The 22983-nt window shown below is 39.9% G+C and overlaps 1 protein-coding gene across 3 annotated transcripts in view; it reads left to right on the top strand.

Moving 5' to 3' along the window:
- The window catches only part of SLC23A2 (solute carrier family 23 member 2), a 143420-nt gene that overhangs the window by 45314 nt on the left and 75123 nt on the right, over positions 1–22983 (top strand). For all 3 annotated transcript variants that reach the window (XM_036826304.1, XM_036826305.1, XM_036826303.1), the window contains one exon: positions 10321–10574. In XM_036826304.1, the coding sequence (XP_036682199.1) occupies positions 10467–10574 (108 nt within the window). In that variant the 5' untranslated portion in view covers positions 10321–10466. The remainder of the gene's footprint in view (positions 1–10320; positions 10575–22983) is intronic.

Here is a 22983-nt window from a genome sequence, read left to right as displayed (position 1 = left end):
CAATCTTTAGGGAATTGAAAGATTTGTTAAAGATCTGAATATTTTCCTTTTCTATTTGCTCATAGCAGAATTTCCCAAATTGCTATTTTCCCACCCTGTGAGGCTTACATTTATTGAGGTTGATTTATTATTTTTTGAGTCTGCAGTGATTTCTTGCTTGCTCTAAAGTAGGGATTTTTAACTCTGACTTCAGGAGAGTTTTATAAAATCTAAATGCTCAGGCTATACAGTCCTGTTCAGTAGACTTTCTGGGTGGGTAGAGAGTATTTTTAAAGTTCTTAGGTGGTTCCAACACAGAGTCAAAGTTGAGGACCACTTTTTGGGGCAGCCTTGGCTATTGATACGCCTCTTTCGTTGTCAGTTCCCTCCTTGCTAAGTATAATTTACAAAGCCTTGGCTTTTCTCTGTTCTCTGACAACAAAAATTACTTTACAACTTTAAACATGAGAACTTTACTCCACACCACTTTGCAATTATAGAGTTGTGTCCTGATCTCTCAACAGAAAGGACTGAATGGCTTTGTATCCCCTTGTTAAGGGGAACTGATCACTTCTCTGGATTTGATCTGGGTGCTGATGTGGCTCTTGGGGGAGAAAGAGAGCATAGCTTTCATTGTTGAGTAAATAACTTCAGGAAAAATAGAGGAATAAAAGGAAAAAGATAAGTCCTTTGCTGTCCCACCAGTCAACATTTTGGTTAACATTTTGGTGTGTATATGCGTGTGGCACACTTATCCATACACAGTGGGTTATTGCTGTACATACTGCTTTTTTCATTGTATAAATTTCCTTTAATTCTTTTCACTGCATTATTTTAGAAAATTGATATCTTTTATTATTATTATTTATTATTACTGAGATCTACCCTCTTAACAAACTTTTAAGTGAACAATACAGTGTTGTTAACTATAGGCATGATGTTGTACAGCAGATCTCTAGAACTTATTCATCTTGCTTAATAAACTTTATACCTGCTGAAAAGCAACTCCCCACTTCCCCCTCCCCGCCAGCCCCTGGCAACCACCATTCTACTCTCTGCTTCTATGAGTGACTGTTTCAGATGCCTCACATAAGTGGAATCATGTCGTGTTTGTCCTTCTGTGACTGGCTTATTTCCTTTAGTATAATATTATACTTTAGAAAAAAAAAAACCTGTTTCCTTATATAACATAGGGCAAACATTTTCCCACGTCAATAAATATTTCTGTGCCATCTTTTTTTAAAATTAATTATTTATTTATTTATTTTTGGCTGCGCCGGGTCTTTGTTGCTGTGCGTGGGCTTTCTCGTTGCTGCGAGTGGGGGCTACTCTTTGTTACGGTGCCCCGGCTTCTCCTTCTGGTGGCTTCTCTTGTTGTGGAGCACGGGCTCTAGGGTGCGCAGGCTCAGTAGTTGTGGCTCATGGGCTTAGTTGCTCCGCGGCATGTGGGATCTTCCCGGACCAGGGCTCAAACCCATATCCCCTGCATTGGCAGGTGGATTCTTAATCACTGCACCACCAGGGAAGTCCGTGTGCCATCTTTTGAATGGCTGCAATGGCATTCTTTTGTATGCACATACCGTAGTTTTACCATTCAATTCCCTAGTGTTGGATATTAGATTTTTCTTGATTTTTGGTCTTATTAACAATGTTAACATGCACAATTTTGTAGCTAAATCTTTATATGTCCTAATTATTACCTTAAAATACATTCCTAGAAGTAGCATTTCCTCAGGACATATTAGAAGTGAATATGAATATTTATAATTCTTGATACGTATAACCAAATTACCTTCTTATTAGCAAATTTATTTTTCATTAGGAGTGTTCGTCTGTTTCTCTACCGCTGTACAATAAGGGTATTATAAATAACTGATGTAGGTTAAAAAAAAAAGTATACCTCATTTTAATGTACTTTTGATTTTTTTTTTTTTAATTTTATTTATTTATTTTATTTATGGCTGTGTTGGGTCTTCGTTTCTGTGCGAGGGCTTTCTCCAGTTGTGGCAAGCGGGGGCCACTCTTCATCGCGGTGCGCGGGCCTCTCAGTATCGCGGCCTCTCTTGTTGCGGAGCACAGGCTCCAGACGCGCAGGCTCAGTAATTGTGGCTCATGGGCCCAGTTGCTCCGCGGCGTGTGGGATCTTCCCAGACCAGGGCTCGAACCCGTGTCCCCTGCATTGGCAGGCAGATTCTCAACCACTGCGCCACCAGGGAAGCCCCTGTACTTTTGATTTTAAACAAGGATCAAACATTTATTTTGCTATTTGTTTTTGTGGGAGACAGGATTAGAAGCTCATATGTCTTGGCCATTTTTATACTAAGGATTTTTGTTTTCTGTTTATTGGTTTGCAAGAGCTCTTCAGATAGTAAAGATATCAACACATTATCTTACCTATATTATATTTTGCCTTTTGATTTTGTTGGATTTTTGTCCATATAGAAATCTAAAAAAATTTATATTGTAAAAATCTATCAGCCTCCATCTCTTTTTCATCTTTAACGATATACTAAAAAAGGAGTCCCCTACCCTAACATTATATAGTCATTTAGTGGCTTTATTACTTTTCTGGATTTTATTAATTGTGAACCAGTTGTCTTGGCATGTTGTATTGAAAAATCCATACTTTGTTTTAAGATTTAAATGCTTCCCACATCATGTATTTGTCATTTTGTGGGTTTTCTGTTGTGTGACCTATTTGTCTCTTTTTGTACCTAAGTTGACCTCCTCTGTTTACTACAACTTTAGGGTCCCTTTCTGATAGAACATGTTCTTCCTCTTCTTTTTTCAAATATTTGTGGCTACTTTTGCTTATTCTTCCACAGGAATTTTAGCAAGCCCCCTTTTCTCCCCCTTTAAGGTATTAATTGATTTTTATTAAATTTATATACTTTATGTTTGTAGGAGAATGTATACCCTTATAGTAGCTCTCTTATCCAAGAATATTATCTGTTTTTCTGGTTATTTTATGGCCCTTAATAATAGTTTATAGCTTTATTTGTAAAGGTCATGCTCATTTTTTGTTAAATTTATTAAGTATTTAATGCTGTTATTGCCATTCTAAACAGGATTCCTTCATCCTCTTACCTTTAGGAGTCAGCAGACTTTTCTGTAAATATCTTAGGTTTCGTGGGCCAGATGGCCTCTGTCATATGTTCTTCTTCCTTGAGGTTGTTTATAACCTTTTAAAAATGTAAAAATCATTCATAGCTGGGGACCACACCAAACCAGGCCAGGCAATGGTTTGCTAGCTTCTGATCTAGATGCTTATTGCTGGCAACTGGGAAATGTTAGAATCAGTCAGCACTGAAGGAGCTTTGCTCATGTGTTTGTATCTAGCCATCTATGCAAAGATTCTCTACAATTTTCATATCTCTTAATGTGGCTATAATTCACTCTTTTCCTTTCAAATATTTCCCCTCATCTTTCTCTGTCAGTTGAATGATAGCAGTGATGTCGACAACCTGGCTTGTCCTTGACATTAATGTATCTGTTGTATCACAGATAAGTTTGATATTGGCTGTTACTTTCCTTTTCCAAGATTAAGAAAGAGTATTAAGCAAGAATGACTGTTACATTATATGAAGTACCTTTATTATTATATTTTTAAGCATCATTTATTCGTTCTACATATTTTGGGGAGCCTTTAATACAGGTGTGAAGTTAGGCACTGGGGATAATGCCTCTTGTCCTGCACCTGTCTGGCTGAGCAGGTAGACATTATCTTGTTGTATCGTAACCATCTTTATGGTTCCCAGACGCCATGATGAGGTGTGGTGATCAGAGGCAGCACTGATGGGAGTTACCCCAAGGGAAAGGGGCGAGATGAAGGGTGCCTATTTTGGAGGGACAGCATGTGCAAGGGCCTGAGGGCTAGAGGAGAACCCAACACCTTCAAGGAACTGAAAGATGGAAACTACAGCACAGCGAGGGCGAATTTCACCATAGGCTTCACAGTGGACCTGCAGCCTTGTTAAGGAATTTGGGTGTCATTCACTGGCTAATTAGGACGCCATCAAAGGGTATGGTAGTTTCTGTAGCATGGCCGTGCCTGCTGCAGTAGAGCTATCAAGATGGGACAAGAAAATGAGACAAGAGGCTGTTGTGCTGTTGAGATGATGGCTCGTGCCACGGAGTGGCCAGAAGTGCGCAGATTTGGGGGTTCCTGGTCTAAGGGGAACAGGCTTTAGCCCTGGAGAGGGAGCTCGGCCATTTCTGCCCCTCGGACCTCCTTCAAAAATCACAAGGAGGACAGAAAGTATCCTGAAGACAATGTTTAAGGCCAGCTGGCCTGGACCCTATTCGCTCAGGGAGGTTGGCTGTAAACTGAGGATAGTTTTATGTCTTGTTTGTACAAACATTGTTAGGACAGGAATACTGATTAAAGTTTGAATCCTGCTGCTCACTGCTTATAGCTGTGTGTCCTTTGGCAAGTTACTTAACTTCTCTGAAGCTCAGTTTCCACTTTTGTGGAGTTATTGTGCCTATCAAGTAATACTATGCTTACTAGGGAGAAATAATTGCCATTTATATAATGAGATGTAAGAGATGTGTCTGGCACACATAGGCGCTTAGCTGGAAAACTGCTGTCATTATTATCGTTTTCGTTATTTGTGAATCTTATCTTTTATCACCCAGCACCTCCTTTCCCCTTGTCATGTGGTCAGGGGCAAGATAGCAGTGGCTTTGCTTATTCTCTTTCTTTTGCAAGGAGTAGGAAGTCGCGTCACTGGGTACTGTGGGAAGACAAACTTTCCCTGGTGTCAGGTTCCCTGGGAGATTTTGCCTTTTGTTTTACCACAAATTCTAACACGGTCCCTAAACTCCACCTTTTTAAATCTTTTGTTGCGTTTGCCTTTGGGCCTTGGCATTTCCCCACACAAAAGTTCGGGTCTGTGCATAAAACACTCTGATCTCAGGTTGATGAGTGGTTTCTGTCCTTCAGGCTGTCTTCATCAGTCTTGAGTTCTTGGCTGTTGAGTACTCTGTCATTTTGGAACTTAAAAGGATACGTTTTTGTTTTCAGTGTTCACTATCTTCTCCCTTTCTTCCTCTTCTTCTTCCCTCCATTTGTCCATCCTTCCCAGGCTTTGCAGCCCTCTGCCCCAAAGCCTTTCTCAAAGCTTCCTGCCCTGTACTTTCTTTGGCCCCAAAACCTTTCATGCTCATTTGGGTCTATATCTTCAGGACTCTCTGAAGGCTGCTGTTCGGTAAGAGACAGACAAAGGGAGTGGATGGGTCCCCTCAGTATAGCTTGTGAGGGTCAGTTAAACATTTGGTAGGGAAATGGAGTACAGAGTACTTGACGAAAAGTGGTCTTGTCAGGATGGAATTGGTCCCCCTCAGTTCCTGGTGATGGGGAGCAGTGGGGAGGGTTGGCTACTGCAATGGATGTACACATCTGAAACAAACATGAAGATAAAATTAACCTAGTAGAATAAATGTATTCTACATTAAAGTCCTGTCATTTTCCCTAAAGTTAATGTGGGTCTGCTGGCATCCTAATGGCAGTGGGGCTGGATGTAGAGCAAAGAACTTATTGGTCCCTCTGAATGTGACTGTAAGGCAAGTGGTCTTGTAAAAATCTAACAATTTCACCATCCTCTTTGCCTGTCCTGTCTTCTGGAAAACATAAGCTCTTGGTCAAGGTAAAAATGTCAGGGCTACTTCAGGCAGATTTTATATTTAGGTATGTTTGCTGTCACACTGTATCTTTTTTTTTTTTTTCAGATCTTGGGAAGCTGATGGATTGCAGTGGCTAAATCACAGTGTAGAAGATTGATGGATTTGATTACATAAAAATAAAAACAGTTCTAAAAGATCATTCACAAAATTCATGAGCAAACAAAAAGCTGGGATAAGATATTTGCATCAAATATAACAAAAAATTACTGTCTGTCCTGTGCATGTTTAGCAGCACTCCTGGCCTCCACTTATTAGGTACTAGTAGCTCTCCCCCTAGTTGTGACGACCAAAAAATACCTCCAGACATTGCCAAATGTCCCCTGGAGGAAAAAAATTACTCTTCGTTGAGAGCTGCTGCTTTAAAGAGACATGTATATAATGTGAACAAGAATGCAAAATGTGCATGAACATTTAAACCAAAAGAGCCACCTCAGAAAATTTTGGTGTGTGCACCTAGCTCTATTCTATAAAGGCAACTTGATATTCTGGCAACTATTTCTTTTATTTTTTCCTTTTTGCCCTCTAACTATTGAATTTTGAAATTTTGTTAATTCTTTCTCTTTTCTTATTTGTTTATATTTCAGTTTTTCCCCTGGCTCATCTAAAGTATTTGTTGAATGAAGTGTCCATAAGAGAATTCCTTGAACAGAAGTTTTCTTACTTGTCTTTGCAAACTTCTTGTAGGTTTGCCTTCACATTTGCAGGACAGCTTGTCTGGGTTATTCATTCCCTGTGGGAAATTAATTGGTGCTAAGGTCTAACATTGTTCTAATCTGAGTGCCAGTGAATGTTTTCTGTCCCTTCTCACCCCTACATGCTTGTGGTATTTTTTTCTTTATCTTGGGGAATTCCCTGGCCTTCCCGTGGCTAAGGCTCTGCGCTTTCACTGCCAAGGGTGCAAGTTAAATCCCTGGTCAGGGAACTAAGATCCCGCAAGCTGTGCTGTGTGCCCCCCGCCCCCCCCCCCAAAAAAAGTAGAAACACCTAGGCATGTTTGATTGTATGTGTGCCAATCCTGGAAGGGATCCTTTGTGCCCTCTCTCTTTTTTTTAAATAAATAAATTTATTTATTTTTGGCTGTGTTGGGTCTTTGTTGCTGCGTGCGGGCTCTCTCCAGCTGCGGCGAGCAGGGGCTACTCCTCACTGTGGTGTGCAGGCATCTCATTGTGGTGGCCTCTCCCGTTGGGAGCACGGGCTCTAGGTGCATGGGCCTCAGCAGCTGTGGCACGCGGGCTTCAGTAGTTGTGGCTCAAGGGCTCCAGAGCTCAGGCTCAGTAGCTGTGGCGCATGGGTTTAGTTGCTCCGTGGCATGTGGGATCTTCCCGGACCAGGGCTTGAACCTGTGTCCCCTGCATTTGCAGGCGGACTCCCAACCACTGCACCACCAGGGAAGTCCCTGTGCCCTCTCATTTTTTAAGTCAAATTCTCCAAATGCTTTTCAATCTTTTGGTGGATCTCTTTTATTGTTCAAGTCATACTTCTGTTGTTTGAAATTGAGTTTTTAATATTTTCTGCCTCAGTGAAACTTAGCTGCATGGGATTGTTTCAGTAGCTTCCTGCCTTAGACTTTTACTTGGATCTTCTGTTAGTTTGGAGCATTGTCCAGATTCTCTAAGATTCTCCGAGCATGTCAGATCCACCTTGGGTCTTGATTCTCCTCCCCCTTTCTTATCTCTTGCCACTTTACTTCCCCAACCCCCTTTTTGGGGGTTGGATTACTTTTTTAGGTTTATGTTGTCATTTGATTTGATATTGAATGTTTTGGTTCTATTTTTTGTATGGCATTCTAGCCCATTTAAGCTCACCTTGCCACCTTCCTGGAATTCTGTGTGGCCATTTAATCCTCGATTGGTTTTGTCTCCTCTTTTTTGTGCTTTTCAGTGTCTTCCCAGCCTTTAGGGAACCTAAGGTGCCTTTAGGGCACCTGTAGGGAATTCAGAATTATTACTATTTTTTTTTTTGTTCTTTGTTTTCTTTGTTTCTATTTCATTTATTTCCACTCTGAACTTTATGATTTCTTTCCTTCTGCTAACTTTGGGTTTTGTTTGTTCTTCTTTCTCTAGTTTCTTTAGGTGTAAGGTTAGATTGTTTACTTGAGATTTTTCTTGTTTCTTTAGATGGGCTTGTATAGCTATAAACTTCCCTCTTAGAGCTGCTTTTGCTGCATCCCATAGGTTTTGGGTCGTCGTGTTTTCATTGTCATTTGTCTCTAGGTATTTTTTGATTTCCTCTTTGATTTCTTCAGTGATCTCTTGGTTATTTAGTAACGTATTGTTTAGCCTCCATGTGTTTGTGTTTTTTATGGTTTTTTCCCTGTAATTCATTTCTAATCTCATAGCATTGTGGTCAGAAAAGATGCTTGATATGATTTCAATTTTCTTAAATTTACTGAGGCTTGATTTGTGACCCAACATGTGATCTATCCTGGAGAATGTTCCGTGCGCACTTGAGAAGAACGTGTAATCTGCTGTTTTTGGATGGAGAGTCCTATAAATATCAATTAAATCTATCTGGTCTATTGTGTCATTTAAAGCTTCTGTTTCCTTATTTATTTTCATTTTGGATGATCTGTCCATTGGTGTAAGTGAGGTGTTAAAGTCCCCCACTATGATTGTGTTACTGTCAATTTCCTCTTTTATAGCTGTTAGCAGTTGCCTTATGTATTGAGGTGCTCCTATGTTGGGTGCATATATATTTATAATTGTCATATCTTCTTCTTGGATTGATCCCTTGATCATTATGTAGTGTCCTTCCTTGTCTCTTGTAATACTCTTTATTTTAAAGTCTATTTTATCTGATATGAGTGTAGCTACTCCAGCTTTCTTTTGATTTCCATTTGCATGGAATATCTTTTTCCATCCCCTCCCTTTCAGTCTGTATGTGTCCCTAGGTCTAAAGTGGGTCTCTTGTAGACAGCATATATATGGGTCTTGTCTTTGTATCCATTCAACAAGCCTGTGTCTTTTGGTTGGAGCATTTAATCCATTCACGTTTAAGGTAATTATCGATATGTATGTTCCTATGACCATTTTCTTAATTGTTTTGGGTTTGTTTTTGTAGGTCCTTTTCTTCTGTTGTGTTTCCCACTTAGAGAAGTTCCTTTAGCATTTGTTGTAGAGCTGGTTTGGTGGTGCTGAATTCTCTTAGCTTTTGCTTGTCTGTAAACCTTTTGATTTCTCCATCAAATCTAAATGAGATCCTTGCCGGGTAGAGTAATCTTGGTTGTAGGTTCTTCCCTTTCATCACTTTAAGTATATCATGCCACTCCCTTCTGGCTTGTAGAGTTTCTGCTGAGAAATCAGCTGTTCCCTTGTATGTTATTTGTCGTTTTTCCCTTGCTGCTTTCAATAATTTTTCTTTGTCTTTAATTTTTGCCAATTTGATTACTGTGTGTCTCGGCATGTTTCTCCTTGGGTTTATCCTGTATGGGACTCTCTGCGCTTCCTGGACTTGGGTGGCTATTTCCTTTCCCATGTTAGTGAAGTTTTCGACTATAATCTCTTCAAATATTTTCTCTGGTCCTTTCCCTCTCTCTTCTCCTTCTGGGACCCCTATAATGCGAATGTTGTTACGTTTAATGTTGTCCCAGAGGTCTCTAAGGCTGTCTTCATTTCTTTTCGTTCTTTTTTCTTTAGTCTGTTCCGCAGCAGTGAATTCCACCATTCTGTCTTCCAGGTCACTTATCCGTTCTTCTGCCTCAGTTTTTCTGCTATTGATTCCTTCTAGTGTAGTTTTCATTTCAGTTATTGTATTGGTCATCTCTGTTTGTATGGTCTTTAATTCTTCTAGGTCTTTGTTAATCATTTCTTGCATCTTCTCAATCTTTGCCTCCATTCTTATTCCGAGGTCCTGGATCATCTTCACTATCATTTTTCTGAATTCTTTTTCTGGAAGGTTGCCTATCTCCACTTCATTTAGTTGTTTTTCTGGGGTTGTATCTTGTTCCTTCATCTGGTATATAGCCCTCTGCCTTTTCATCTTGTCTATCTTTCTGTAAATGTGGTTTTTGTTCCACAGGCTGTAGGATTATAGTTTTTCTTGCTTCTGCTGTCTGCCCTCTGGTGGTTGAGGCTATCTAAGAGGCTTGATGGGAGGCTCTGCTGGTGGGTAGAGCTGACTCCAGAATTATTTTAATATCCGTACAATCGTAGTAAATTGGCTATAACTGAACTGTCTAGTATGATTGCCACCAGCCACAAGTGGCTATTTAAACTTAAGTTTGATACAGTTTAAAGGTTCAGTTTCTCTATTGCACTAGTCTCATTTCAAGTGCTCAGTAGCCAGTGACTAGTGACAACTGTATTGGACAAGGCAGATGTAGAACATTTCCATCATTGCAGAAAGTTCTATTGGATAGGGCTGGGCTATAAGATAGATACCATGATGCACATCAAAGAAATCCCTCTGCTATTTTTTTCTCCCTAGTATTCTTATATTTTTGGTGGTTCAGTTTGGTGGTCCCCCCCGCCCCCGCCTCCAAAAGGTGATTCAGAATCTGAGTAACTATAAATGAAGGTGGATGGGGACTTAAAGTGTAATAAGTTTTTTTGGTGTTTGGATATAATTTGTACTTCGACTTTCCCATGCAGGAAACACAGTGTGTGTCCTGTGCTGTTTGTGTGCTTGATGTGATTTGGCTGCTTTCTCTTTTTCTAGTTTTGCTGAGAGATGGCACTTGTGGGGCTCATCTCTGCCTGAGAATCGACACTGGAAGAGCTGACTCTGATCCTGGGCTCGTTGCGTGAACAAGCCTTAACTTCCAGCCACTTCAGTCCAAAGGCCAAGCTACTCGTTTTCTCTTAATGATGGGTATTGGTAAGAACACTACATCCAAATCCATGGAGGCTGGAAGTTCAACTGAAGGCAAATATGAAGATGAAGCGAAGCACCCGGCTTTCTTTACTCTTCCGGTAACAGCATTTGCTGTCTTCCTTTCTTCTTAAGTCACTCTAAAGTAGTTTCTGCATTGACTAGGATTAGCTTTTTTTTTTTCTTTAACCCAAAGAAAGTTTAGTATTAGTTTTCTTTTTTGTTTTGTTTTGTTTTATACAGCAGGTTCTTATTAGTCATCAGTTTTATACACATCAGTGTATACATGTCAATCCCACTCGCCCAATTCAGCACACCACCATCCCCACCCCACCGCAGTTTTCCCCCCTTGGTGTCCATACGTTTGTTCTCTACATCTGTGTCTCAACGTCTGCCCTGCAAACCGGCTCATCTGTACCATTTTTCTAGGTTCCACGTACATGCGTTAATATACGATATTTGTTTTTCTCTTTCTGACTTACTTCCCTCTGTATGACAGTCTCTAGATCCATCCACGTCTCAACAAATGACTCAATTTCATTCCTTTTTATGGCTGAGGAATATTCCATTGTATATATGTACCACAACTTCTTTATCCATTCGTCTGTTGATGGGCACTTAGGTTGCTTCCATGACCTGGCTATTGTAAATAGTGCTGCAATGAACATTGGGGTGCATGTGTCTTTTTGAATTATGGTTTTCTCTGGGTATATGCCCAGTAGTGGGATTGTTGGATCATATGGTAATTCTATTTTTAGTTTTTTAAGGAACCTCCATACTGTTCTCCATAGTGGCTGTATCAATTTACATTCCCACCAACAGTGCAAGAGGGTTCCCTTTTCTCCACACCCTCTCCAGCATTTGTTGTTTGTAGATTTTCTGATGATGCCCATTCTAACTGGTGTGAGGTGATACCTCATTGTAGTTTTGATTTGCATTTCTCTAATAATTAGTGATGTTGAGCATCTTTTCATGTGCTTCTTGGCCATCTGTATGTCTTCTTTGGAGAAATGTCTATTTAGGTCTTCTGCCCATTTTTGGATTGGGTTGTTTGTTTCCTTAATATTGAGCTGCATGAGCTGTTTATATATTTTGGAGATTAATCCTTTGTCCGTTGATTCATTTGCGAATATTTTCTCCCATTCTGAGGGTTGTCTTTTTGTCTTGTTTTTGGTTTCCTTTGCTGTACAAAAGCTTTGAAGTTTCATTATGTCCCATATGTTTATTTTTCTTTTTATTTCCATTACTGTAGGAGGTGGATCAAAAAAGATCTTGCTGTGATTTATGTCACAGTGTTCTTCCTATGTTTTCCTCTAAGAGTTTTATAGTGTCCGGTCTTACATTTAGGTCTTGAATCCATTTTGAGTTTATTTTTGTGTATGGTGTTAAGGAGTGTTCTAATTTCATTCTTTTACGTGTAGCTGTCCAGTTTTCCCAGCACCACTTATTGAAGAGACTGTCTTTTCTCCATTGTATATCTTTGCCTCCTTTGTCATAGATTAGTTGACCATAGGTGCGTGGGTTTATCTCTGGGCTTTCTATCTTGTTCCATTGATCTATGTTTCTGTTTTTGTGCCAGTACCATATTGTCTTGATTACTGTAGCTTTGTAGTATAGTCTGAAGTCAGGGAGTCTGATTCCTCCAGCTCTGTTTTTTTCCCGAAAGACTGCTTTGGCTATTTGGGGTCTTTTGTGTCGCCATACAAATTTAGGATTATTTGTTCTAGTTCCGTAAAAAATGCCATTGGTAATTTGATAGGGATTGCATTGAATCTGTAGATTGCTTTGGTTAGTATAGTCATTTTCACAATATTGATTCCAATCCAAGAACATAGTATATCTCTCCATCTGTTTTTATCATCTTTAATTTCTTTCATCAGTGTCTTATAGTTTTCTGTATACAGGTCTTTTGTCTCCCTAGGTAGGTTTATTCCTAGGTATTTTATTCTTTTTGTTGCAAGGGTAAATGGGAGTGTTTCCTTAATTTCTCTTTCAGATTTTTCATCATTAGTGTATAGGAATGCAAGAGATTTCTGTGCATTAGTTTTGTATCCTGCAACTTTACCAAATTCATTGATTAGCTCTAGTAGTTTTCTGGTGGCATTTTAGGATTCGCTATGTATAGTATCATGTCATCTGCAAACAGTGACAGTTTTACTTCTTCATTTCAGATTTGTATTCCTTTTTCTTTTTCTTCTCTGATTGCTGTGGCTAGGACTTCCAAAACTATGTTGAATAATCGTGGTGAGAGTGGACATCCTTGTCTTGTTCCTGATCTTAGAGGAAATGCTTTCAGTTTTTCACCACTGAGAATCATGTTTGCTGTGGGTTTGTCGTATATGGCCTTTATTGTGTTGAGGTAGGTTCCCTCCATGCCCACTTTCTGGAGAGTTTTTATCATAAATGGGTGTTGAATTTTGTCAAAAGCTTTTTCTGCCTGTATTGAGATGATCATATGGTTTTTATTCTTCAATTTGTTAATATAGTGTATCACATTAATAGATTTGCGTATATTGAAGAATCCTTGCATCCCTGGGATAAATCCTACTTGATCATGGTGTATGATCCTTTTAATGTGTTGTTGGATTCTGTTTGCTAGTATTTTGTTGAGGATTTTTGCATCTATATTCATCAGTGATATTGGTCTGTAATTTTCATTTTTTGTAGTATCTTTGTCTGGTTTTGGTATCAGGGTGATGGTGGCCTCATAAAATGGGTTTGGGAGTGTTCCTTCCTCCGCTATTTTTTGGAAGAGTTTGAGAAAGATGGGTGTTAGCTCTTCTCTAAATGTTTGATAGAATTCACCTGTGAAGCCATCTGGTCCTGGACTTTTGTTTGTTGGAATATTTTTAATCACAGTTTCAATTTCATTACTTGTGATTGGTCTGTTCATATTTTCTATTTCTTCCTTGTTCAGTCTTGGAAGGTTATGCCTTTCTAGGAATTTGTCCATTTCTTCCAGGTTGTCCATTTTATTGGCATAGAGTTGCTTGTAGTAGTCTCTTAGGATGCTTTGTATTTCTGCGGTGTCTGTTGTAACTTCTCCTTTTTCATTTCTAATTTTATTTATTTGAGTCCTCTCCCTCTTTTTCTTGATGAGTCTGGCTAATTGTTTATAAATTTTGTATATCTTCTCAAAGAACCAGCTTTTAGTTTTATTGACCTTTGCTATTGTTTTCTTTGTTTCTATTTCATTAATTTCTGCTCTGATCTTTATGATTTCTTTTTTTCTGCTAACTTTGGGTTTTGTTTGTTCTTCTTTCTCTGGTTCCTTTAGGTGTAAGGTTAGATTGTTTATTTGAGATTTTTCTTGTCTCTTGAGGTAGGCTTGTATAGCTATAAACTTCCCTCTTAGAACTGCTTTTGCTGCATCCCATAGGTTTTGGATTGTTGTGTTTTCCTTGTCATTTGTCTCTAGGTATTTTTTAAATTTCCTCTTTGATTTCTTCAGTGATCTCTTGGTTATTTAGTAACGTATTGTTTAGCCTCCATGTGTTTGTGTTTTTTATGGTTTTTTCCCTGTAATTCAGTTCTAATCTCATAGCATTGTGGTCAGAAAAGATGCTTGATATGATTTCAATTTTCTTAAATTTACTGAGGCTTGATTTGTGACCCAACATGTGATCTATCCTGGAGAATGTTCCGTGCGCATTTGAGAAGAAAGTGTAATCTGCTGATTTTGGATGGAATGTCCTATAAATATCAATTCAATCTAACTGGTCTATTGTGTCATTTAAAGCTTCTGTTTCCTTATTTATTTTCATTTTGGATGATCTGTCCATTGGTGTAAGTGAGGTGTTAAAGTCCCGCACTATTATTGTGTTACTGTCGATTTCCTCTTATAGTTGTTAACAGTTGCCTTATGTATTGCGGTGCTCCCATGTTGGGTGCATATATATTTATAATTGTTATATCTTCTTCTTGGATTGATCCCCTGATCATTATGTAGTGTCCTTCCTTGTCTCTTGTAACATTCTTTATTTGAAAGTCTATTTTATCTGATACGAGTATAGCTACTCCAGCTTTCTTTTGATTTCCATTTGCATGGAATATCTTTTTCCATCCCCTCCCTTTCAGTCTGTATGTGTCCCTAGGTCTGAAGTGGGTCTCTTGTAGACAGCATATAGATGAGTGTTGTTTTTGTATCCTTTCAGCAAGCCTGTGTCTTTTGGTTGGAGCATTTAATCCATTCACGTTTAAGGTAATTATCGATATGTATGTTCCTATGACCATTTTCTTAATTGTTTTGGGTTTGTTTTTGTAGGTCCTTTTCTTCTGTTGTGTTTCCCACTTAGAGAAGTTCCTTTAGCATTTGTTGTAGAGCTGGTTTGGTGGTGCTGAATTCTCTTAGCTTTTGCTTGTCTGTAAAGCTTTTGATTTCTCCATCAAATCTAAATGAGATCCTTGCCGGGTAGAGTAATCTTGGTTGTAGGTTCTTCCCTTTCATCACTTTAAGTATATCATGCCACTCCCTTCTGGCTTGTAGAGTTTCTGCTGAGAAATCAGCTGTTCTCTTGTATGTTATTTGTCGTTTTTCCCTTGCTGCTTTTAATAATTTTTCTTTGTCTTTAATTTTTGCCAATTTGATTACTATGTGTCTTGGCGTGTTTCTCCTTGGGTTTATCCTGTATGGGACTCGCTGCGCTTCCTGGACTTGGGTGGCTATTTCCTTTCCCATGTTAGGGAAGTTTTCGTCTGTAATCTCTTCAGATATTTTCTCTGGTCCTTCCCCTCTCTCTTCTCCTTTTGGGACCCCTATAATGCGAATGTTGTTGTGTTTAATGTTGTCCCAGAGGTCTCTTAGGCTGTCTTCATTTCTTTTCATTCTTTTTTCTTTATTCTGTTCTGCAGCAGTGAATTCCACCATTCTGTCTTCCAGGTCACTTATCCGTTCTTCTGCCTCAGTTATTCAGCTATTGATTCGTTCTAGTGTAGTTTTCATTTCAGTTATTGTATTGGTCATCTCTGTTTGTTTGTTCTTTCATTCTTCTAGGTCTTTGTTAAACATTTTTTGCATTTTCTCGGTCTTTGCCTCCATTCTTTTTCCGAGGTTCTGGATCATCTTCACTATCATTATTCTGAATTCTTTTTCTGGAAGGTTGCCTATCTCCACTTTATTTAGTTGTTTTTCTGGGATTTTATCTTGTTCCTTCATCTGGTACATATCCCTCTGTCTTTTCATCTTGTCTGTCTTTCTGTGAATGAGGTTTTTGTTCCACAGGCTACAGGATTGTAGTTCTTCTTGCTTCTGCTGTCTGCCCTCTGGTGGATGAGGCTATCTAAGAGGCTTGTGTAAGTTTCCTGATGGGAGGGACTGGTGGTGGGTAGAGCTGACTGTTGCTCTGGTGGGCAGAGCTCAGTCTAGGATTAGCTTTAATACTCCTGTTTTCAGCGAAGGTTAAGGCATTTGAAAACCAAAGGCTTTTCACGTGAGATAGGCTTTGGGAACCCTGTTGGCTGCCAGTGGTTTTGGCTCTGCCTAGAGTCACCTGATGGGATTAACTCCAAGAAGGAAGCATGCCTTGCTGTGAATATTGTAAAACTGGCCCAGTGCTTACTGTGTACTGGAGGATGTTGAAGGCTTAATTTTATCTCCAGAAATGTGTTTTTGTGAAATAACCTGTGACCCACCTTCAGACTTGTATTTCAAGGTGGGAGAATGAATGAATGACATTCATTGTTTGGAACCCAAGTGTCCATGACTTGTATTATGGCAGTAGTGTCCAAGATAGAGGTATTTTACCTGGACAAGCTATGTCAGTCATATAAGGTTGATTTACACACATTCATTATATTCAATGCTAATATATTTTCAGATGTAGGATTATGACTTGATGTGTATAAAGTTACCTAAAGTGTTGGTTTAAGAAAGAAAAAAGCTCTTTAGAGGGAACTTGCTTCAGGTGTTTTTCCCTTAATATAGGAAATGAGGTTAATGTCAAGAATACCATTCTAGGATTCCTTAAAATATGATCCTAGAATTTGCCTCGCTGAAGCATTACCCAGTAAGAAAGACATGAACTCGGCATCTTTAAGTACATTGGTTGCCCTGATTTACAGTTATATTTTGATTTTTACTCTGTGAATTCAGAGAGATGTTCCACTGATTTTACAACTGGTGTTACTTGTTTTCCTTCTTTCTGTAATGTGAAATTTTGAAACTAGATTTTCTGTTATACTGAAGACTTAAGGTCGACACAGATTATCTAGAGGAAGAGATAAGTCAGGTTTCCAAGTTTAAATTAGAGCATCTTTGAAAAGTGAAGAGGAAAGTTCATGCCTGGGTATTGACTTGTCTCTCCTGCTGCATTTGCCCAGCAGACCATTCACCCTCACCCTTCTCCACTTGAGAGACAAAAACTTGAGTACACCTTAGCCACCCACTTGCCTTGTCATTATGTCCTAGAGTTTTAGGCTTATTTTAGCATTCAGATTGTGATATTGCACAGTTAGCAGTTAAATTCACCAACATATGTTATCAGTTTTCATGTTCACTGTTGTTTCTTGTAGCACTCTCCTTCCCTCTTTGTTCACTTTTCTTTTAAACTACACCAAGGGACTGTGAATGGTCACTGCCTTTGTCTTTGCACATCTGAAAATAACTTTGTTTTGCTCTCAATTCTTGAATGAACTTCTATTAATTATACACTAGAGCCCCCCGTTCTGTCTCCATTTCTCTTTAACTGCTTTCTCATGGTTTGTATATCTTTTTCTAGTGCTTCCTTTTAGCTGGATTCCCTAGTGTTATTTTACAATTTATTAATTCTTTGTGTACAGTCATGTGTTCATGTTGAAGTTTTATTACTATTTTTTGCTAGTTTTATTACTATAAGAAAATAGTGACTAGTTTCTTATTTCTAAAATTACTATTTGGTTTATATCTGCCTATTTTTGGTTCTTAATTTCTTGTATGTATGGATTTGTTTAAAAATGTTTATACATTTAAATTATTGAGGACCCTAAAGTACTAAAGTATTATTCCAATTGTTCTACTTTCATCTGGTGTGAAATCCTTGTTTCTTTTGAGATTGTCTTCTCTCTCTCTGCCACTCCCCACTTTTTTCTCTATAGTTTTGCCTTTTCCTTTCCTGGATCCAGTCCAGAACCTGGTCTTACAGTGGAGGCCTTCCTGTCTTCCCCCAGTGGTGCAGACCATAACATGAAGGAGTGAGGAGACCTGCTGGCCCCTGAGCACTGAACCTGGTTCTGGTCCTCCCCTTGTGTGGGGACCCTTAAGTCCCTGTTTTCCCATGGGAGCTTCCTGACTGAGGTCTTCCAGGCTCAGAGCCTCGTGGGTCCCAGTGTCCGCCCATTCATTGCTTTATGTTTCTTGTATTCTAAAAGGCTTGTCTGTTTTTAGCCTTGCCTATTTTGGGGCTTTCCCAACTCCATTGTTATTTAGGGGTGGGGTTGGGAAGGAGTATTCCTTAAAGCATTAATTTCCAGATCCATCTTCACCAGGATTACAAGTACATGGGAGCTGGGAATGTGGATATAATATGTAGTTAGACATAAATATAATGTGAATATAAAGTTAATTTAACACTAGAGCCGTTTCATATAGGGATGTTATGGAATTTTTACTCTAGTCTTGGGCTATAAAAGTAGGCATTAAAAAGGGAGAAGAAAAAGAGGAGTAATCGAGTTGGAATCATGGGATTGAGCTACTGGGAGGAGAGCGAAATATCAAGGGAAGAAGCTGTTAAGGTCAGCACATGAACCATCAGGATGACAGAACAGGGATGCCAAGAAGTGTGTTAACATGGGCTTGCTCAAGCTTATGAGAAAATGGAAGGTGAAATAAAAGAAGGAAAACAGATGAAAACAAAAGCCTATCCAAAAATTTTTATAAAGAAATAGTTCATTTGTTGGAATTTGGGGTTGTAGAAAGTTTTGTTAGAAAATATTTTCTAATACAATAAAAAGAGGAACAGTAGTGCCCATATTTAATCACTAGTGAAATCGCTACCCTAAGAAAACTTAGAACATAAGATAGAAGACCATTTTGAATGATTTGCTTGTTGGTAGGACAGAGGTGGGAGGCTAGGTTAGAGCTGGTCCCTTTTTGCTGCCCAACTGGTAGGATTATTTTGGTCGCTGCCTCTCTGCTCTTAGGAAGTGTGTCTGTCTCTCCCTGTTCCTCTTTCAGGGACCACAGGTCTACACACTAATTTCATAGACTCTGATAGCCTTAGAGGTGAAAGTGGCTTTAGAACTTTCCAAGTGGTTCTTTGGGAAGGTGAAATGTAGGGATTTGCCCAAAGCATCTAGCTCACATGATGTGTTAATTAAGTAAAGTTTATATCAGTTGGATCACATAGGCTCTTGTCCCCAGGGAGTTCACAGCCAGTGAGCAAGGCAGGAGCTGCACATTAGCAACACTAACAACAGGTACAGTGCATTGACATTCTGAGTTTCACAGATGTTCTTGGGGATGGTCTTCTAAATAAAGAGTTGGGAGTGGTGGTGATTTAACTGCTGTAGTTGATGCTCCAGTGGGAGCAGTGGTGAAAAATGAGGCTTAGTCTTGTTTCTTCCAGCTACTTGTCCGTGTGAGCATCTGACTGACTTCATGGTTCTGGTTGTGTTTTTGTTTTCTTTTCCCTATAATGTGGCCCCTCAGTGCATTTGACAAATGGTATTTTGGATTATAGGGTTAGTCCTCCTAAGAGAATCTCTAGGGTAGTTTCAAATATAGGTGATTTTTTGGCTGACTTTAAAACACATCTCTCATGGAAAATATGATTGCATTAGACAAAGAGAGGTGTGGGTAAGAGGCAGGAGGTGTTGAGGTGGGGAGAGGACCCTGGCTGTGTTGGGCCCTGGATGCAGGGGCAGTTGAAATGGACCTTGAAATGAAAGGAGGCAATGTTGGAACATGTTGGGATAGTGCAGAGGAAGGGATCAGCCTAAGCCAAGTCAGGGGTAGAAGAGGAAAGGTGTGGAGGAATGGTGTTAGAACCATTAGGCTGGAAGCCTAGATTCTGGGTGGTTCCTGAATGATTTGCTAAGAGGTTTGGAAGTTTCTAGTCTATCGATAAAAAGCTCTCCAAGAGTTTTGACCAGGGGAATAACCCAAAAGGTTGTGCTTTAGAACAAACTGGAGTAGGGCACAATTAGACGAAGAAAGAAAGTGTTGTTTTAGTCACCTCTGGCTGCTATAACAATTTACCATAGACTGGGTGACTTAAACTACAAACATTTATTTCTCACAGTTTTGGAGTCGGGGAAGAACAAGATCAAGGTACCAGCAGATTTGATTCTTGGTGAGGGCTCTCTTCTTGGCTTGTAGATAGCTGCCTTCTCACTGGATCCTGACAAGGCTGAGAGAAGAAGCTCTGGTGTCTCTTTTTCCTCTTATAAGAATACTAAGTCTATTATGAGGGTTCTACCCTTATGATCTTATTACCTTCCAAAGGCCCTTCCTTCTAATCACGTTGAGAGTTAAGGCTTCAATGTATGAATCTGGCGGGGGGGACAAAATATTCAGTCCATAACAGGTATCTGGTGCAATAATCATTTAGCAAGTATTTATTGAACACATTCTGTATAAGAGGTGGCCCATAAAACCTTACAACTTACTATTTTCCCTCAAGTAGTGAGTGAGCCAGAGCAGTGAGTAGACAATTCCAACACAGTAGAGTGAGCACTGCAGTAGGGATTCCTATAGCGTGCAACAGGAGCCCACTGGAAGGTCCCCAGACTCTTTTTGGGATGACTGGTTGGGGTGAGGACAGGTTAGGACAGGGAGAGTCAGGGAGGCCTGGGAGATACCAAAGTCTTAAGCATGGGTAAGTGCAGTAGGAGTGGAGGTGAGGCTGACAGAAGAGATGCCAAGGAGGTTTTGAGGGCTGAGAGAGAGGACTGAGAGTTAAGGGTGATATTAAGATTTATATAAAGGAAACTGGTTGTGTGATGGTACCTTTGCAGAAAATAAGGAGTCCAGGGAAAATCATAGGTTTGAAGGATGGGCAAGATGGAAGATAATGGGTTTCATTTGAGAAATTGTGGATTTGAAATGCTGATGAAACTCCTAGATCCTCTAGGAATTGGGGGTGTGGAACCTGGAGCAGAGAGAGAGCAGGAGTGCAATAATAATAATAGTAATAATAATAATAATAATAATAATAATAATAATAATAATAATAATAAATTTAAAAGAAGACTTGGGGCTAAGGTGGCTGGTGGCTCAATCTGAAGAGGTGAATATGGCTGCTAGGGAGAGATCTGAAATAGGAAGAAAGGAGAGTTGAGGACCTCACTGCTGGAGATGCCCACATGTGGGTGTCTCAGAGTATTGGCACCAGGGCATCACTGCCTGCTAGGGCCTTACTTCATCCTGGCTTTCCAAAACATAAACATTGAAGAGTGACCAATAGGGCAGCTCTGTATTCGTTTTTTTCTCTGGATCTGTGCCACGCCTGGGTTCTCTAGCTCTTGTGCTACCAGCTACTAGCCACATCTGGCTGTTTAAATGTAAGTTAATTAAAATTAAATAAAATCTAAAATCCAGTTCCTCAGTTGCACTAGTCAGCTTTTTAAAAAACTTGCTGGTCAGGGCCTTCCTAGACTCTAAAATGCAGGCTCTTATTTCCTTGTTTGCTTTGGAGTCTGAAGCTGGGCCTCAGGCTGGCTGTTAAGATATTTAGAGGCTGGTGTGCTGGAGTGCAGGGAGGTGGGGCAGTGGGAACCAAAGCTGGCTGTTCCTCAGAACCAGGTTTGGGGAAGGTCTCTGGAGTGGCTTGCTGGTGGGGTGTGTGTTCAGGGTCTCACTTGGGCATCCTGTGTTAGATAACTGCTTCCTCAAATGTTACAAGCGCTGATTTTTAAAAAACTCCTATGGGAGGAAATCACAATGTCTTTAAACAAAATAAAAGAAAGACCCATGAAAATAAAGAGAAAAAGAATAAGTCCATACATAGAGGAAGAATAATGAATAGATCACATTAAGAACAAGAGACATGCAAAGCCCCAGGGTTGATAGAAATTAGATCATATGATCAGTGTTGATATTAAATAGAAGGATAGCAAAAGATCTTCTCCTTATCCCATGGGAATCTTGTTAGGCAAGTTTGTGTGCTTTTAAAGGCAGCTAGGAAATGTGTAAGGGGTGAATGCAGCCTGGCAAGAAATTAGAACCAGAAAAACAAAAAGAGTCTCGAAGAACTGCCATACCCTAAGGACACTGGCCGGGGAAGCACAGCCAGGACAAAGTCATGTGTTGCCTCTGCAGTCCTCCTGTGTTGGTAGCTCCTGTATCTTCTGAACCTGGAAGGGCATCCAGGGAAAACCAAGTAAATAGCTTAAACTTACTGTTGGCAAAGGCCCACCTATAATACAGTCTGATGTTTCCACCACCCAGTTCTGGGCTGGGCGAAGTGCTTAGGGTGCCTTAAGTTTTTATTTTCTCTCCTTCTAATAGGCTCTGTGAGAATATTTGAGTCTCCTCTCTTGGGTGCCAAGAGTGGATCATTCAGTCTGGAGATACTATGGACAGAGGAGTAGCTTTATTAGGTTCAATTTTATCAAAGAATGGGAGAAATACTCATCAGTGTTCATACAAATCCACTATTTGTTTCAGATTTCCCTAGTGTATTTTCTTCAGAGCCATATAATGTTAGGAACCCATAGTGCCCCCAACATGGTGGGTACCACACAAACCTGGTAATAAGCTACTTACAGCCCAGTTGGGGTGTGAAGTAATAGAAAATATATAGGTTGGTCTTTTGCCCCTGGTTCCTGGCACAAACCAGGAGCTCCTGAACCCCTTGTAATTTCCTAAGTGAAAAGAACACTAGGAGCATCATGTTCTAACAAGATGACTCTGCGTGGGCTTCTGGATGGTGACTGGTCACCAAAAAGACCAAGCCATGATTTGAAGCTTGGAATTTTCAGCCTCATATCTCATCCTCTAGAGAGGGAGAGGGGCTAGAAATGAAGTTAATGATTGATCATGCCTACTTGAGGAAGCCTCCGTACAATCCAATAGTAGAGGGTTTGGAGAACTCCTAGGTTGGTGAAAACATTCACACCAGGAGGGTGATGATGCACCACAGCTCCACAGGGGCAGAAGCTCCTGTGCTCGGGCCCCTCCTAGACCTCACTCTCTGTATCTCTTCATCTGGCTGTTCATCTGTATCCTTTATTATATCCTTTAATAAACTGGTAAACATAAGTGTTTCCCTGAGTTCTGTGAGCTCTAGCAAACTAATCAAACCTGGGGAGGGGGTCGTGGGAATCTCCAATTTGTAGACAAATTGGACAGAAGTTGTGGGTAAGGCTGGGGTTACTACGTGAGATTGGTATCAGAAGTAGCAGGGGCAGTAGTCATGTGGGACTGAGCCTTTAACCTGTGGGCTCTGACACTCTATCTAGGTAGACAGTGTCAGAGTTGAGTTAAATTGTACTGGGTTGGCCAAAAGGTTCGTTCGTTTTTTTCCATAAGATGGCTCTAGTAACAGTTGTCTTTAACTTCATTCCAAACAATTTTGTTAGATTGTATTGTGACAG

This window comes from Balaenoptera musculus, chromosome 15 (assembly GCF_009873245.2).
Source record: "Balaenoptera musculus isolate JJ_BM4_2016_0621 chromosome 15, mBalMus1.pri.v3, whole genome shotgun sequence".
Classification (NCBI taxonomy): Eukaryota; Metazoa; Chordata; class Mammalia; order Artiodactyla; family Balaenopteridae; genus Balaenoptera; species Balaenoptera musculus.
The sequence above is the reverse complement of the archived record's forward strand: the minus strand, read 5'-3'. Positions and strand labels throughout refer to the sequence as shown.